The sequence below is a fragment of the Misgurnus anguillicaudatus genome, chromosome 21 (assembly GCF_027580225.2).
Source record: "Misgurnus anguillicaudatus chromosome 21, ASM2758022v2, whole genome shotgun sequence".
In the NCBI taxonomy this organism is placed as follows: Eukaryota; Metazoa; Chordata; class Actinopteri; order Cypriniformes; family Cobitidae; genus Misgurnus; species Misgurnus anguillicaudatus.
This window is the reverse complement of record NC_073357.2, coordinates 13,627,281-13,644,480: the sequence shown is the minus strand read 5'-3', so window position 1 is coordinate 13,644,480 and position 17,200 is coordinate 13,627,281. Positions and strand designations below refer to the sequence as shown.

At 38.3% G+C, this 17,200-nt stretch overlaps 1 protein-coding gene and 1 long non-coding RNA gene across 3 annotated transcripts in view; one reads left to right on the top strand and one right to left on the bottom strand.

The window, feature by feature from the left end:
- Nucleotides 1-542: 542 nt before the first annotated feature.
- The window catches only part of LOC129445969 (histone-lysine N-methyltransferase SETMAR-like), a 125,069-nt gene continuing 108,411 nt past the window's right edge, over nucleotides 543-17,200 (bottom strand). For both annotated transcript variants that reach the window (XM_073859684.1, XM_073859685.1), the window contains 2 exons: nucleotides 1,043-1,090; nucleotides 543-728 (listed from right to left, as the gene is read on the bottom strand). In XM_073859684.1, coding sequence (XP_073715785.1) covers nucleotides 669-728; nucleotides 1,043-1,090 — 108 coding nt within the window. In that variant the 3' untranslated portion in view covers nucleotides 543-668. The remainder of the gene's footprint in view (nucleotides 729-1,042; nucleotides 1,091-17,200) is intronic.
- Nucleotides 5,730-6,698, top strand: LOC141353352 (uncharacterized). Its single transcript, XR_012360420.1, has 3 exons — nucleotides 5,730-5,848; nucleotides 5,940-6,095; nucleotides 6,300-6,698. It is a non-coding gene; the product is annotated as an uncharacterized lncRNA (long non-coding RNA).

Below are 17,200 nucleotides of genomic sequence, written 5' to 3'. Positions count from 1 at the left end.
CTATACAATTTGGTAACACTTTATTTCGATAGTCCACTTTAGACATTTTACAAATTATAAGTAACTTTGCAACTACTTATCCTACCAATCTTTACAGTATTAGTAGACTGTCTGCTTAATATCTACTAACACTTAATTGTGATGATCCCTCAACAGACATTCAACTGACTATAAGTATCTTTGCAGGTGCATGTCAACTTATTCCACTAACCCTAACCTCTTCCCTAACCCTAACAGTCTACTAATACTCTATGTCAGGATCCGTCTGAAATCATCTGTTTTATTACATCTAGTGATGGGAAGTTCGGATCATTTTTCTGATTCGGATCTTTAAATCTCGTTCATCAAAATGAACGAATCTTTTTTTGAGTCATTTCGTTCTTTTCGTTCAATTAAAATATGATTACCTATTAGGGTTGCCACCCATGTCTGATAAAAAACCTGGACATATCGATGACCCGACCAATCAAGTGAAAATATCCATTTGATGAGGTTCAGACAGTAAAAGTAAGAAGACAGGGTCTGCGTGACTGGGACTCGTATGTTTATTAATAAAACAAAAAAGTCGTGCGCACAGCGCTTTCACAGTAGCCTTGCTACAACACAATCAACACAGCACAAACTTTTTTTTAACAATATCTCAACGTGCTGATGGCATACGAGTCCTCTCAGTCATTCTCTCCGTCTCTCTTGGGCGGTTTATATCTCCGGTCTCTCCATGCCAAATACTGCAACGAGACACAGGTGTTTGTTATTTGCACTTGACCTACTTATGCTCCAGTCTCCTCTCTCCAATTACAAACCTCACGGAACCACGCCTCCTACTGATCATGAGCCCAATTGACTTCCATAGTAGGAAAAAAATACTATGGAAGTGAATGGGGTCCATGAATGGTTTGGTTAAAACATTTCTTAAAATATCTCCCTTTGTATTCATTAGAACAAAGAAATATATACAGGTTAGTAACAACATGAGAATGAGTAAATGATGACAGAATTTTCAATTTTGCGTGAACTATCTCTTTAACTTATCTTTGCTTACCTGATTGCTTAGATACTGGTGCTTATGCTTCCTTTCCCTCCCTCTTTGCTAAAAAAATAAATAAGTTAGGTGGATGACATAAGATTTGCATTTACCATACCTTAGCCACATTTAGACACTTATTTAGTATCTCTCAATCAGACATTCAAATAACAAAATCATACATAAATAGGCCTTAGCTCACCTAGTCTTCCATCTATACTTGGCGTTTCCCTTTGCTGCAGCTATCAGTGGTTTCTGTTCTTCAATGAATGTCTTGAATTCAGTGCATGACAATTTGAAATTCAATCTGACTTGAAGTTCAGACTTCACCATTGCAACTGATAGTCTGTTTCTTTTATCAGACCAAACATCCTCCATATGACTGAACACCCTTTCTGCATAGGCATTACTGACTGGTATGGAAAAAACAAAAGCAACTACTTTCAACAGCTCAGTGGATTCAGTTGCCTTGCTAAAAAAATAGGCCCACTTTCTGTCTGGGGTAAGGTCTGTTGGAATGGTGGGTAAGACCTCATTCAGAATGACAGCATCACCATACAGCTTGTCTTCTTCAACATTCAGGGCTAGTTTTTCCACTAAAACATCCATCTCTGACCACTGGAGTGATTGTCCTTCATGAAGGCTGAGACAGCCAATGTGTGTAAGAACCTGGTCATTGAAGTCAAATTTATCCTCAAGATATAGTACTGCCTTCTCAAAAAATCTGTCTACCAGGTTCCTGAACTTTTCTTGTTGCTGGGGTAAAAGGTTTCTTAGTATTTGTTTTGCTTTGCTGCCATAGAATTTGTCTGTGCGCCTTGCGATCAGCTGATTGCGCAATCGGTTCATCACAGAGTAAACGTCAATCACAGTAGCACTGTCACTCTCAAGCACCCTAATAGATGAATCAAATTCTTGCATCACATTGTGCATGAATGCCAGGATGCATTCAGCTACAGTACAGCCCTCATTTTCTGAATCACTTGCACCACACACAAATTTCCAGATGATACTTGGGCAGTCCTCATTTCCCAGGGACACAAAATATGACTTTGAAGCTGGCCAGCACTCTAAAATCCTCTGTATCGCTGGCAGCAAAGACAGCCAGCGTGTGGGGACATGTCTCAGAATCTCCCTGTATTTTGTATTAGTAAATTCACAGAAGTCCTTAAGCAAATCCGCTTTTTTAGCAGAACAACTGAATTCACTATACACCTTCAGCACAAAGGCCTCAACGTCACACCCTCCAGCACTAAAGACACGATTAGCTGCTTTGACAGTGTTGTTTATGATGTGACACTTTCAATTGCCCTTAACAATTTGTGGGTTGGCTTCTCTGAGTTTCTGAAAAACTGAGTTGTGCTGACCATAATTAACTGATGCATTATCTGCACCATAGGCACTGATCTGGCTGACTGAAAGTCCATTGTTCTCAGTAATAGACACTATTTGTCTAAATACAGCTTCACTAGATTCATTAGAGTCGTCATAAAAGTCTAACAATCCATATTTCACACCCTCAGATGCACAGAAATACTGGACCGTGTAGGGAAACAATTTTGTGTGCCCAGAATTGGACGCATCAGAACATACTGCAATATAGTGAGCTTTCTGCAACTCTGCTGCTAATCTTTGCTGACTAAATGGTGCCAACACATTTTCAACTAATGCCTCACTTTTAGTTCTGCCACAAGACATCTTAGTTGCAATATCAGAGTCACTGAAAATTTTTGCACTGACCTTGTTCCCACAATCAGTTGACAGGTAGCTATGGCCATGTCGCACACCGTGATAGGTAGCTGTTAATTCGGCGACAGTAATTTTGTCCTCTGAGTTTTTTGTTATCATGAATGATGAAATTGCCTTGGATTGTCTGGTTACTTGAACATGACTCTGATGTTTCTTTGTTTTAGAATGGTCATCCAAAGCAGTTTTTCCTTCATGTTTAACCAGAATTTTAACTGAGCATACGGAGCAGGTAGCATAAAGTGGGTCGCCTGGTGTTGGCTTTAGGAGTAATTTTCATTTTTCATCCAGTCATTGTTAAAGTATGTAGAACGTTTTATTTTCTTTTTTACTGGCCTGTCAGTCTTTGTGAACACACTCTCATCTTCGTCCTCCGTCTCACCACCCATGTTAACGCTAATAACAAACGATGTTGACGTAAAATCTTCTTTCACTGCTTCTCTAATTCCAGACTGTGTGGCTGTCAAGACGACAGACGCGCGCTAGATCACGCAGCCTACGTCATACGTCCCCAACCTCTGCGCAGTCTCTACACACACAGAGAGAGAGACTCCGACCGCTCTGTGCACAACACTAGGCTATTTCAAGCGGAGAGAAAATAGTACATTTAAAATATGTAAATGACATATTCACATAGCCTTTCGAATTAAAACCGGGACATTCAGTGTCCCGGGAGAGTTGAAAAATTTCCCGGGACAGGTGAAAAGAAGGACAATCCCGGTAAAACCGGGACAGGTGGCAACCCTATTACCTATAATTTCACAAATTACCCCAAAATAACCACTTATGCAAACAATTATGACATTTCTAACAAGTTATGAGAAATAAAAATCCTTATTTCATTATTTGACACAAGCTCTGAAACCTGCACAAGAGATATAAATGATTAGCTTACCTCCTAAGTCAGTCCTCGTGTACAAGTCAGGGTAATGCAGCCAAAGCCAAATTATAAGAAACTGAACTTCATATTTATCACATTTGTACGCCTCCTCTCGTGTCTACAGATGTTAGTTGTCAACTCGTCACTGTCTTACTGACTCTTTGTGTTCGTCCATGCTGTGCCGTGTGATATATACAGCACAGTATCGGGCCGGAAAGAGAAATGATTAGTTCATAAATCATAATTCTCTCTGGAGTTCGGGACGGGTTCGAGACTTTCGTTCTTCCTGTCAGCCTCATAAAGGCTATGCTTTCAGGACCGGAAAGATAAATGATTAGTTCATCTTTCGGTTCCGAGTCTTTTGTTCTTCCTGTCAGTCCCATAGAGGCTATGCTGTCAGTACCGGAAAAAGAAATGATTAGTTCATTCAAGTCTTGAGTTCGGGTTCGGCCGGGTCCGAGTCCTTATGTCACGTGATCGCTGGTATATCGCATTAAATACAACATTAGATTCGTATTATTGATTGCGTCTGAATGTATCCTATATTGTTTTATATTTAGTAATTAAAATACAAAATATGTGCAAAAACATTATTTGAAAAATAAAAGTTCCATCTTATTGAAGAACGAAAGACTCGGACCCGACCGAACTCGAACAGTGAACTAATCATTTCTCTTTCCGGTACTGGTAGCATAGCCTCTATGGGACTGACAGGAAGAACAAAAGACTCGAACCTGTCCCGAACTCGAGACTCAAGAGAATGATGAACTAATAATTTCTGTTTCAGGTTCAGAACCCATATGTTGCGCAATGCGCATGCGCGGTCAACACAAAATGAACGAATCACTCTCTGAGACAACCCGGTAGTCCCGAGTCATATTAAAGATTCGTTCGAAATGAACGAATCGTTCATGAACGACACACCACTAATTACATCTAGTCTTTGTGTTCGGGGTCCTGGCAGTACCATGTTTTATGTGGGAAATGTGTGGTTTTAGTATTGGTTTATTCTGACCACGCATTTCCCGGGTCTCGTCACTTTTTCCCCGATCCCTTACTTGTAATGATTTCCAGGTGTATGTAATTTACTTTCTCCCTATTTAAGAGTCCTTGTGTTTGTTGTCCAGTGCACGTTCGTATTGTTTCATTCCCTGTCGTGTTCCTGAGTCTTGCTTTTGTGAGTATTTAATATATTTAGTCTAGTTTGTTATTTGTAGTTTATGTTGGTTCATGTTTAGTTTAATGTTAGTTTAGTGTAGTGTGATCCTGTCTTGTTTTACCCCCTCGTGGGTTTTGATTTCCCTGTTTGTTGTCAATAAATTATTATTTTTAGTCCTGTCTGCATTTGGGTTCGTTCTTGTCAATTCCTCACATTCCTCACAACTCTAAGGACAGTTAGACAGTTAGTTGAAATCTAGTTGCAAATTAGTGGAAGTTGGTTGACATAGTAGAAAAGTTATTTATAGTTGTATAAGTATTAAGTGTAACCTACAATTTATTTCAGTGTGGTAGCATATAAAATGGAATGTTGTGTGTACCATATTGTAGACAAAACAATAATCATAGTGAACTTTCTCCTTTAAAGAAATAAAAAATTAATCTAATTTGTCATTGCTAGCATAATACTTAAAATAATACAAAATCAAATATACTTTAAAATGTTTTCCCAACAAAGATTATTGAAGAAATTATTTTCTTCAATTTATTTTGTGTGTCTTGACATCACCATGTTGCTAACAAAAATTGTTGTTGACTGGACTTAAATACATTTATGAGTTTGCAGAATGTAAAATGTGCTGTAACACATCATGAAGTTTGATTTCTCAGAGTTTTTCAAAATAAAAGTCAATTGGGTTTAAATGTCAGGAGTTCCTGTCGGGATGAACACTTGTTACTCTTCTCCCACTGCCAATACTGTTGCATTATATTATATATACACACACACACACACACACACACACACACACACACACACACACACGAAAACATTTCCATGATAAGCATGGGTTATGTGTAACATTACTGCAATATACAGTACATGGTATAATTACAAAATATATGTATATATAATTACATAATGAAATAATGCCCATTATTACATTTTTTATTACATTACCTCTTTGTATAGGTGCCGTTGTGGAAAATGTGTTACCATGCCCACATAAGCTGAGAATATTTGCTGCTTGGAGACACCTCAGGTAGCATTGTCACAACAACATTGTAAATGACTTTGTATATTTGCCTGACAACTAATTGTGTTTAAAAATTACACTTAACATTTATAATTAGGTTACTAGAAGACTACGGAAGGTTGGAGAACACCTTGCATGTATGGGTTGACCATCCTGGATTTGAGCCTGTATGCTTGAATGTCTACTCTCTGCAGAATGCAGGCCAAATATACAGAGCTGACTATGGCCCTCTACAATTGAGAGGAATACACCAGTAAGTTGTGCTTTGCTAAAAATAAAAATAAGGTGTTGTCTTGAGTCAACAAATTGTGTGAGATTTATTTACATCAGAGGAAAATGAATTCTATTTACAAAACATGCATGGAAGATGATCCATAGGAGCATAGGAATATGTACATAACACACAACAAAATAAAAAAGATCTATGCCAAACTAAATAACAGGATCAACTGTTCAGTCGTTATAGGTATCTGGGCTATCGTTCCTTTGTGAGCTGGTGCTGGGGCTTCCTGGGACGCATCATCCGGGTCGTTATTCCAGCTTGTGTGGTCCTGCGCATCCGGTCAGAGTTTCCTGATGAGGAAGGCCACTATGTAGGGTTTAAACTGCCCCCTGTTTGAACCTTGACACAAAGCTGGCAATGACCTCCTCCTTGTCCGGCTTCTCATACTGCGCCGATAGGTTCTCTGGGACAGGGATGGTCAACATCTCAGCAGTGTATGGTGCAGGGTTGACAAAGATTTCCTCAAAAATGAGGTTCATCAGGTCAGCAACGTAACCTGTATCATAAAAAAAGCACAAAGATATTTCTGTTTTTAATTGAATGGCTTTTTTACTGTGTTTGTGTATTATTTAATTGTATTTTCATGAAGAGAAATAAATGTTATAATTCAAAAATGTGTGTTGTTTGAATTGAACCAGATAATAAGACAACATATTAAGAAAAAATACAGTACATAATATTAAAACAATGATCTCTGGTTAAATTCTTAAAGTTATTTAATAATTACAGTGTTTGTATTTGTTGGCTTACTGATTTTACATTTAACCTGTTATATTGACGAAATACCTGCTTGCAACCATTTACTCTTGTCAGTCGTCTTGCAGATCACATGCTCGCACATGGGGTAAAGAGGATCCTGGTGTGTATGGATATCTCGAACATGGTTCAGGATCGCGTTCCACTTTGCGATTCTCTCTGGTCCGGAGGTTGAGGTAGCTGCTGTCCAGTATATGTGGTTGTTGATGCTTTTCATCCACTTCCTGACTTTCTCACAGTCTTTCTGTTTACTGAGTGCTTCCAGTTTCTTTGAAATTCCTACAACGAAAACAAAATATATTGCATGTTGTGAAGATTCCCATAAACTGACAAATTACTCCAGTGTAGCATTTCAAAATCACTTTCAAAGCATTTCTTTACATTTACTTATACTGTCAACATTTTCACAACAAGGACAAGTCTTTTTACCAAATCGGAGCTTTAAAGTGTGTGTTGCAGGTTAACCACCACTGTCGATTAATGGGTACATAAATCACCCAAGATATGTGTATAATTTTTAAAATGTCTCAAAAATGGTCTTAAAGACCACTTTTTTTACGTTTTTGGTATTAAAAGTTTTTTTAACGCAATTCTGCGATGATGTCACGTTGGGGAGAAGTGGAGAAAGACTCAGCCAGAGCCATAGAGATAGATGAGACATTTATTGCTATTTAATACTTACGTATATCATTTGGAAATCATATATACATCGTAGGAAATATATAATGTGTTATACTGCAAAGTTACCTTGCTAATTATTATTTATGATATATGTGGAGATAAATAAAACTTTGCAAATCTGCTGATTTGATCCATTCATGTCCTGACCACCAGGCTAGAGATTTTTAAACATCCTTAATCCACACTTACTAGTCTATCAAATAATATCTCAAATATATTGTTTTGTGAAATAAAAGGATGCTTTGTTATATTGTTTATGCAATTATAACGAATCACACGATCATTTTATGCAGCAGCAGTCAGCAGCTGCAGCATACTCGGATCCGACCGCATACATACTGTAATAAACAGGCGTTCTGCGGCTTTTTACATCACGACAGGCTATGCCATTGAGGAGGAACCGCTCATTGATCACCGTATTTTTATAAATCCTGTACATGTTTGGACCTGCCGAAGAGGTTGAGCATTTTTTATATACTCTATTGAGCAGAGAGGCTGCGGGAACCGGCCGCACATCACGCCGCCAGACGGTGTTGCTAATATAACTCGAAATGTATAACTATTATCAGATCGGCCCACCGGGAAAGTCCCGACTCTCTCGATTGCCATTCCGCTACTGGCTGTAAGAAAGTGAGTGCGTTTGGGTCGCTGGTCCCCGCGAACAGACGTGACGTGCTTCACTCACCTTCCAGGATTAGAGACATGCTGCCAAAACCGTTTGTGCTGAAGATCGCATAAAGTTACACCCATTTCAGGCAGGATCATGGACCCCCTCAAGCCAGCATGCACGAGTATGTTAATTGTTTGTTTACTTTCTACACGAAGATATGCTAACGTTATGCTATCTGGCTGTCTGCCTATCTCTCTATACTAGCCTATCTATCTATCTATCTATCTATCTATCTATCTATCTATCTATCTATCTATCTATCTATCTATCTATCTATCTATCTATCTATCTATCTATCTATCTATCTATCTATCTATCTATAATCTGCGCTATCAGAACTGTACTTTACTCGTCTTTCTATAGTCATTCTCAATGCTCTCAAGGCGGCTTTGGTCAATTCTCTCCCCAGCGTGACGTCATACAGTGCGTTGTGAGGGAAAGGAGAATCATTGCAAATTGCTGTACTTTTTCATACTTTTTCGGGTTTTGTGATACCCAACAACAAAAAATACAATGGATAACAGTTTAAATGTTTATTATCAACAAGCAAATTGCACAAATTCGTTGAAAAATTTTACCTGCAAAACGCCCTTTAAGCAAGCTGTAAAAAAAACATGATGTCCTTCTCATCAAAACAATATCACTAACAAGAAAACAAAGGAAAAGCCTGTAGCAAAAATGATAGTTTTTGTATGTTATAATGCAATATAAACGTCAGTAAGCTTAATATTGGCACCAGTAGCGGAGTGGCCATCGGGAGAGTCGGGACATTTCCCGGTGGGCCGGTAGTGTTTTGAGGCTGCAGGGCCGGTCTGATACATTGCAAGTTATATAGCAACCCCGTCTGGCGGCCTGATGTGCGGCCACTTCCCTCTGGTCAAACTGTGCGGCCTCTTTGCTCAACACAGTAGGCTATATAAAAGTGCTCAACCTGTTCGGCAGGTCCAACCATGTTTGGGATCTTTTTTAAATATAGGGGGATTATTGAACGGCCCCTCTCCAAATTGCATAGTCTATCGGCCTTTGATGTGAAAAGCCGCGTCGCCGAATGCCTGTTTATTTCAGTACATATGCGGTCGGATTGATCCATCAAGTGGAGACTATTTGATAGAAAGTGTGGATTTAGGATGTTTAAAATCTCTAGCCTGGTGGTCAGTACTTGAATGGATAAAATCAGCACATTTGCAAAGGTTTATCTCCATATGGCTATATATAATAAATAAAATTTAGAAGGGTAACTTTGCAGTATCACATTTTATATTTCCTACTAGATTTCTATTAGATTTCCATATTAATAGACGAGAGTATTCAACTGAAATATATAAATATCCTCACAACATTATTATTTCTCAAAACTTTGACAATTTTTTTTTCAAATGAATCTCTATTCTAGATGCACACATTATTTCGGATATGATTTGAATATTAGACGAGATAATATAACGGCAATGAACGTCTCATATGCCAATAAATATCCACATATAAATTAACATTACAGCATAATGAAATTAAAAAGACAAGGAAGCAGGATTGGCATGTAAATTGTATTATTATTATTAGCGGAAAAAAGCAATATTACTGAAATAAACTCTGAGGTAATGCGCCAAACACGTTAAAATAAATAAGCAATAACCGTGGAAAAAACATTATTATCTCTCAAAACTTTATGACAAAAATTATATTTAAAGGAAATATTCTTACAGTTATTCAAAGATGCACAAATTATTCCATATTACTCCGTTTATGAGCACATTCATCTCTGGCCTCGCTCTGTTATGTAATAGCTGATTGACAGGTGCGCAACTCTGTCTTTCAAACAGGTATAATTTTGTATAGTCACTCATTTAGGAAAATTAGCCATGATTTAATGATTTTATTAATATTATGAAAATGTTTTTTTGTTGGGCAAATTGATTACGATTTGTATTACCCTAGTTTTACTACAAATAGGTTACGAGACATTTTTTTTACCACGGAGGGCCGGTGGTATACGAAATTTCCCGGTAGATTTTTTGGTCCCACTCCGCCCCTGATTGGCACTGAACATATACCTTTTGCCATGTGCCAGACATCATAGTAATGGGTTATGTTTCTCTCCCTGAGGAACTTCTGTATTTGTGGATGACGATCAGTGATGATACAATCAAGTTTGACGTCACGTGACTCCAGTAATGCTAGACTCCTTGTCAGGCCCTCTTTCTCCATATGGTAGCTACCACCAACCTTGTTGCTCTGTTAACACAGAAAACAATATATTTAGAAAAAATGCATTACAGCCTTCGACTGTCAAATTCCAATCAATAACCCCATTGCAAAATAAATGTGGGTGAATTACCTGAACCAACTGAATGTCCACAATGGTGTTACTCCGGAGATCCATCATTGTATAACTACCATACTTTGCAGAGTGGCCTGTTTTTGTTCAAATAGGGACATTATTAATCACTATTTAATGCTTATTATGTCTGGCATGTCATTTAGGTCACTCCCTTTAACTACAAACAATATCTAACCCATGTATAAAATACACTTATTCAAGAAAGTATCAAAACCTGGTGAGTCAGCTCTCATATCACCACCAAGGATGACTTTTTCCTCCTGACTCAGCTGCTGCAGATTCACATCCTGTGTGACTTTCCAATGGTGAATAACTGCCGGTTCAATGAAAGATCTTGCATGGCGGCGAAATGTTTCGTACTGAAACAACTGCAGCTTCATGGCGTTGAAGCAGGGGCGATTCCAGGATTTTATAAATGGGGGGGGCACGGGGGGACCAAGAACCAGTCAGGGGGGCCAATCAAAAAATTCAAATGAAAATAAATACTGGTTTAGAAAATATTAAGCATGGTTCCCAAAATATTGTGCAATGCCACATGTTCTAATATAGATGGTATTAATTTTTTGTATTTTGCATGGATTAAACAACAGTTCTGTTCCAGAATAGTTCACTTTAAAGAAATTGTCATAATTTACTCATCCTAGAGTTATTTCAAACCTGTATGAGTTTTTCTTTGGCTGAACACAAAATAAAATATTTTGAAGAATCTTAGTAGCCAGAAAGTTGATGAACCCCATTGACTGCATGTTATTTTGTTCCTACATATGAAGTCAATGGGATCCATCAACTGATTTTCATTACCGACATTCTTAACTCTTTTCTTTTTTGTGTTCAGCAGAAGAAAGAAACTCATACAGGTTTGAAACAATAGGTATATGACCATTTAAATTAGAGCTGCAAATTTCGACTATTTTTTCAACCGATTAGTCTATCGATTATTTTTTCGATTAATCGAATAGTCTAAAAAATTTTTTTACAAATAATAAATGTAACATCTGCTATTAATGCCAACATTTTATTGAAGCATTTTCTCAATTAAACAAATACACAAACAGTGCCAGTGCCAAGGAAAATATAACAAATCACATAAAAACAAGTCCAACATTAATTCAGCCTAACATAAACAGTGCAAAAGGGGCATTATTCACCTTAAACAAATAAAATATATTAATATTAAAGAAGTAAAATAAAAATAATAACTCCTTATTAATATAAAAACATGTCCCGCTCTTTATTGTTCCAGCCCTAGTGCTAATCATAAACTAATGAAGAGTCATCATTAACTACAAAATGACTCACATGAAATCATTGTTTATTAATACATTAACTAAAAAGCATGTCATGTTGTACTTAATGATGACTCTTCATTAGTTTATGATTAGTACATGCATTTACTCAGCATTAGTTCAGACTGAAGTAAAAATAAGTTCATTGTGATTCATATTATTACTGTTAATATTATTACTATCAGTAGTAACGGTACTGCATTCTCATTTAGCATCAACTTTAACATTTAACTTTTCTTAAGTCTCGGGTAAATACAAATTTAGTTAGTATGATCTTCTAATATTTTATAAACGGCGTTTACGCTGCTGTTACTTTAAATAAACGCATGTCAGGAATACCTAACGAGACGAGCTTTTATAATATCTGCGCACATACGCTATGGGAACTCCGCGCTGCCAGCTGGCTTTCAGTGCACGCGGGCACATGCCTATCTCAGTGTAACACAGTAACTTATTATTTCATAACTTCTTAATATAAAAAGTTAAACATGTCCCGCTCTTTATTTACTGTTTCAACATACTGCCCAGACGCGATGCAATGTCGTGTCTGTCAGGCGTCTCGCAGCTCGTATTAAACTAAGATGTAAACACAGCTGTATTAAGCACCATATATGCCTGCATTGATTCTATTGTTGTATAAAACTTACTGTAAAAATTCAAATACTTACGCTGCCGTCGCGTCATTGTGAGGTCGGAGAGCTCCAGGTTGTTTTCTTTTAAGATGATCATGCACAGATGTTGCGCTGCTGTGGTATGCCATTTCAGTTTTACACAGTATGTGTTTTTTTTGGTCTCTGCTTAAAGTATTCCCACACTTTTGATCACGTTCTGGCTGTTTGGTATAACACTTGTATTATCCGGTCGGAGCTGAAGCCGCCTTCATTTGAAAACGTAAACAATGCGACGCATCGACGCATTTCCGGCAAATCGACGTAATTACGTAATCGACGTAATCGACTACGTCGACGCGTCGTTCCAGCCCTAATTTAAATTAAGTGAACTGTTCCTTTAAGTAGGCTATCTACATTGCGTGTAGCTGGTATTAGTTAACATTCTGACATATCAGGATTTTGGGAAAATATTAGCCTACTTAAAATTTTGTTTTTCTACTTGGCTGATCTGACTTTCATTGTTTATTAGCCTATATTGTATTTAACACCACTGAATGCTATTTTTTTTACATATTATCTGTTCTGTTGTCAGACAACAAGAAAGAGTTTAAGCTAGTGACTAAACACGACCCAATAACACCTCGTGTTTAATCCAACCAGCTGTTACTTTATACTGCTAAAATCCTAATTTAAATGCGACAATTTTTGATACAATTTACATTGAAGAGCTGATACGAGGTGATTTCGGATTACCTGTGTGTCTCATGCAGGGTTGCTCTTCTCATCTGATGTGTGTTTATGCTCTTCTCTGTGTTTATGAGCGCTTTTAATTTTAAATGCGAGTGATAGTTTTATTGTAGATCGCGTATAGCGCAGACAATTCAGCGCAAATTCAAAAATATCAGAGAATACTGTTAAGCGTGCGCGCGCATACCGCACCATAGGGAGGGAGAGAGAGAGAGCTCGTGCACAGAGAACTGGTGTGTGTGTGGGAAAACACTAACCTTTCGTTAAGTCATAATACTCGATCAACCGTTTTCTTTGTTAGTAACATCTGTTGACGTGCACGCGAGAGAGAGAGAGAGGCGCTGCTGAGCGCTTGCAAAAGCACATGAAGCCGTTTTAAATAGTAAAATAAAATGTAAATGGTAATCATGGAAAATCTATTTGATTTGTGCCAGTGTTGAGTCTATGGCGGGGCGCCCTCCTTCTTCTCGTTTGCACGAGTCTCAAATCAAACAGTGATTGACAACTGGTCCAATTGTGCAGTGGTAAGAGGTCTATCAGTTAATGCCTGATCATTGATTACTTGTAAAGTTTGCATTTTCAAATGTCAAAGGTCAATTTAAAAATTGGTTCAATAAAAAGCACACAGAATTCTTTATCCCTTATTCAACTTTGATAGACAATGAAAAAAAGAGATTTTTTTATTTAGCTGCTTTGTTTAATTTAATGCATTTAAGATGTGAGTGTTAAATAATCATGTGATTTTACATTAATTGTGTGTGTGTTTTTTTTGTATGTAATATTGCATGTAAAATTTTATGATCTTGTTTTGGGGGGGGATGCCAATAGGGACTTGCTCTCGTTTTTCTGTGTTTTCTTTTGTGTTATTGTAAACCCGCTTTAGAACAATTAAACAATTGTGAAAAGTGCTATATGCTCATATGACTATTACACATGACTATTTACACACATTACCAAGTAGAATTTTATATAAATGTCTACATTTGTACCAATAAAGTGTTGATACAGTATTTCAGTGACAGGTGGGATAGCATATATTGACATTAATTTGGTTAGATAGAGAATAAATTCACAATTTGTGTTGGTGTTAGTGACAATAATACTGCATTTGCATACCTGTTCCCTATGTTCCAGAAGCACTTTTGGTTTGATTGCCAGCTTGATGTCAGAATCCCGTAGCTCCTCAGGGTTTTCGTAGATGTGCTTGTTTCTTTTCTGCCCCACATTATCATATTCGTGCCTGACATGCAGAATAAATACGATTACTCAGTGCACTTTGACAAAAATTATTTTGACAGTTTATTTCAGCAGTGGTCGGATTCACAAAAACATTCTTACGACAAGAAATAAGAACTTTCCTAGGATAAATTATAAGAAGTTCATAAGAATGTTCTTAAGTGCAATTCTCGAACATTTCTTAAGAAGTTCTGAAATATTTACTTAGGAACATCCTAAATTTTTATCTTAAGAAGAAAATGACAAGCTTTGAAATTGATTATTGTACCCTGCTCAATACTTATCAGTCTATTAATCCTTTTACCACCACGCAATCATTAACGCAATACATACGATGTGTTAAGACTATGCTATACACGGTTGTACAAAGGGCAGCTAGGCGGTGAGTAAATATTATTCCCTAATGTCCCAATCGGTCATGTGGGACATAAGGAAAAAATCCGGTCCTGTCTGGTTTGGTTTACCGCTGATCTGGCAGACATGGCACGTTTTACAATACTGCCTTACATCACGCTTTAGCCCAGGCCAAAAAAAATGACGAAGAACGCGGTTGAATGTTTTAGTCACACCTAAATGATCAGAAACACCATCATGCGCCACACTCAAGATAGCGTGTCTGTTTTCAGACGGCACAACAATTTGTTCAATCTCATTCCACACATCACTTTTCTGGGGTCTCCACCTCCGCATGAGCAAGCAGTCTTTGATGAAATAGTTCGGACTCTCGCTGGCACGACCTGAAACAGACTGAACTGCTTTAAAACATGAAGCAAGAGTGGGGTCTTTCTGCTGAGCATAAATAAGTTTTTCTAATGACAACGAGACATCTAACATTTTTTCCTCCCTTTTTTCATCGTTCACTACAGGCACTGGGCTACCGCGGCACTGAGTGAAAGCGGGTTCGAAGAGCCTTTCACACTTTGCAGGGTGAGCGACAAAACTGTCACTCAGGTCGACGTCATTGATAGGTGCTGCATCCCTCAACCTCTGAGCCTGCGACCTAGTGACGACACTTGTGGGAAATACCTCTGGGAATTTTTGTGCGCACTCATCAGGACACTCTTGAACGAGCGGTATAGACACAACCTCGGGTGGGACATCGCCACGGCTCCACACTTTTCCCCCGGCTAAATCATTGCCAAGGAGAAACGTGACACCGGGAATTGGTAAAGAGTCTTGAATGCCAACAACCACATCACCACACACCAAATCTGAATCAAGATGCACGTGATGTAAGGGAACATCGAGAAAACCCATCTCTATTCCTCGAACAAGAACACTACTGCCAGTTGCAGTCTTTTCAGACAGCGGCAACAAGCCACGGAGAAGAAAAGACTGCGCAGCGCCAGTATCACGCAAGATGCGCACAGCAACAGCCTCTTCACCAGGCACAGATACGGTCCCATTCGTCAAAAAGGGCTCGTACACGGACTTGGTTTTCTCTGATTCTAACTCTGCACGAAATACAGGCGGCAATTTCATGGAAGAACTAACGAGACCCATTGGTTTTGTGGACTGTTTTTTCTTTAATATTAAGCATTCTGCTACAACATGCCCAGGCTTTTTACAATAAAAACAGTGTCTGTCCTCTTGTTTTACGGTGGCATTCTTTTTCGTGTCTACATCGGTGCTAGTGGATGGATTAACTCTTAAGCGGAAACGTTCTCTGGAGATGTTATGCGTTAAAACATATTCATCAGCAAGTATAGCAGCTTCAGAAATAGATTCAGCCTTCTGTTCAGCTACATAGGTTGCCACAGCGTTTGGCAAACAGTTTCTAAATTCTTCTAAAAGAATTAATTCACGCAATTTCTCCTGACTATCAGCCTGCTGTGATGAGCACCAGCGGTCAAACAGGGCCGCTTTATCTCGTCCAAATTCAACAAAAGTTTGACGTTCCGCTTTTTTTAAGTTCCTAAACTTCCGTCGATATGCTTCAGGAATCAGCTGATAGCACCTCAGAATTGACGCTTTCACAACATCATAGTCACCGCTCTGCGCCACTGTTAGTGAAGAGTAAACCTCCTGCGCCCTTCCCACTAAAACGCATTGCAGGAGAAATGCCCACGCAGTTTTCGGCCAACTTAAATTGGTGGCAACACGCTCAAAGTGTGGAAAATATTTTTCCACATCTTTTTCCACAAAAGGTGGCACAAGTTGGATGTGACGACTGACATGAAATGAATTCAGATTAGAAGGAGGAATACCCTCCCTCTGGGCTTCGAGTTCTAATTTTCTCAACGCCAGTTCACGCTCACGGTTCTGTGCTTGCATGCGCTCACAATCAAACTCGATTTCCTTTTCTTTAATACTTAACTCTCTCAGCCGAATCTGTAGCTGTAACGCTTCTGTAGACACGAGAGACTGCATCTCTGCAGGCAGAATGCCCTTACCAATCAAAACGGTTTATAACACAGCCTTGATTGTATCTTTGGTGTGCTTTTCAGCAGAAGTGAGCTCAATGTTATAAAGTGCAGCCAAATTCAGCAACTGCTCTTTGGAAAATTTCAAAAATGACTCCACAGAGGGTTCTTTAACGAGTGCTTCCTCTGTTGCCATTTTAACGGAAAAAGACACTTAAATGCGCAAAATCGAATACAAGAAAACAATTACCAGAAAAAAAAAAACTTAACTGCGACGAAGCTACAAAGTAGCGAATATCTAAAGTGGTCAAACAAAGAGCACACTAGGCTACAAACGACCACGAATTGTTACTTCCACCCACGAATTTAATCTAGTACTATTGAAGT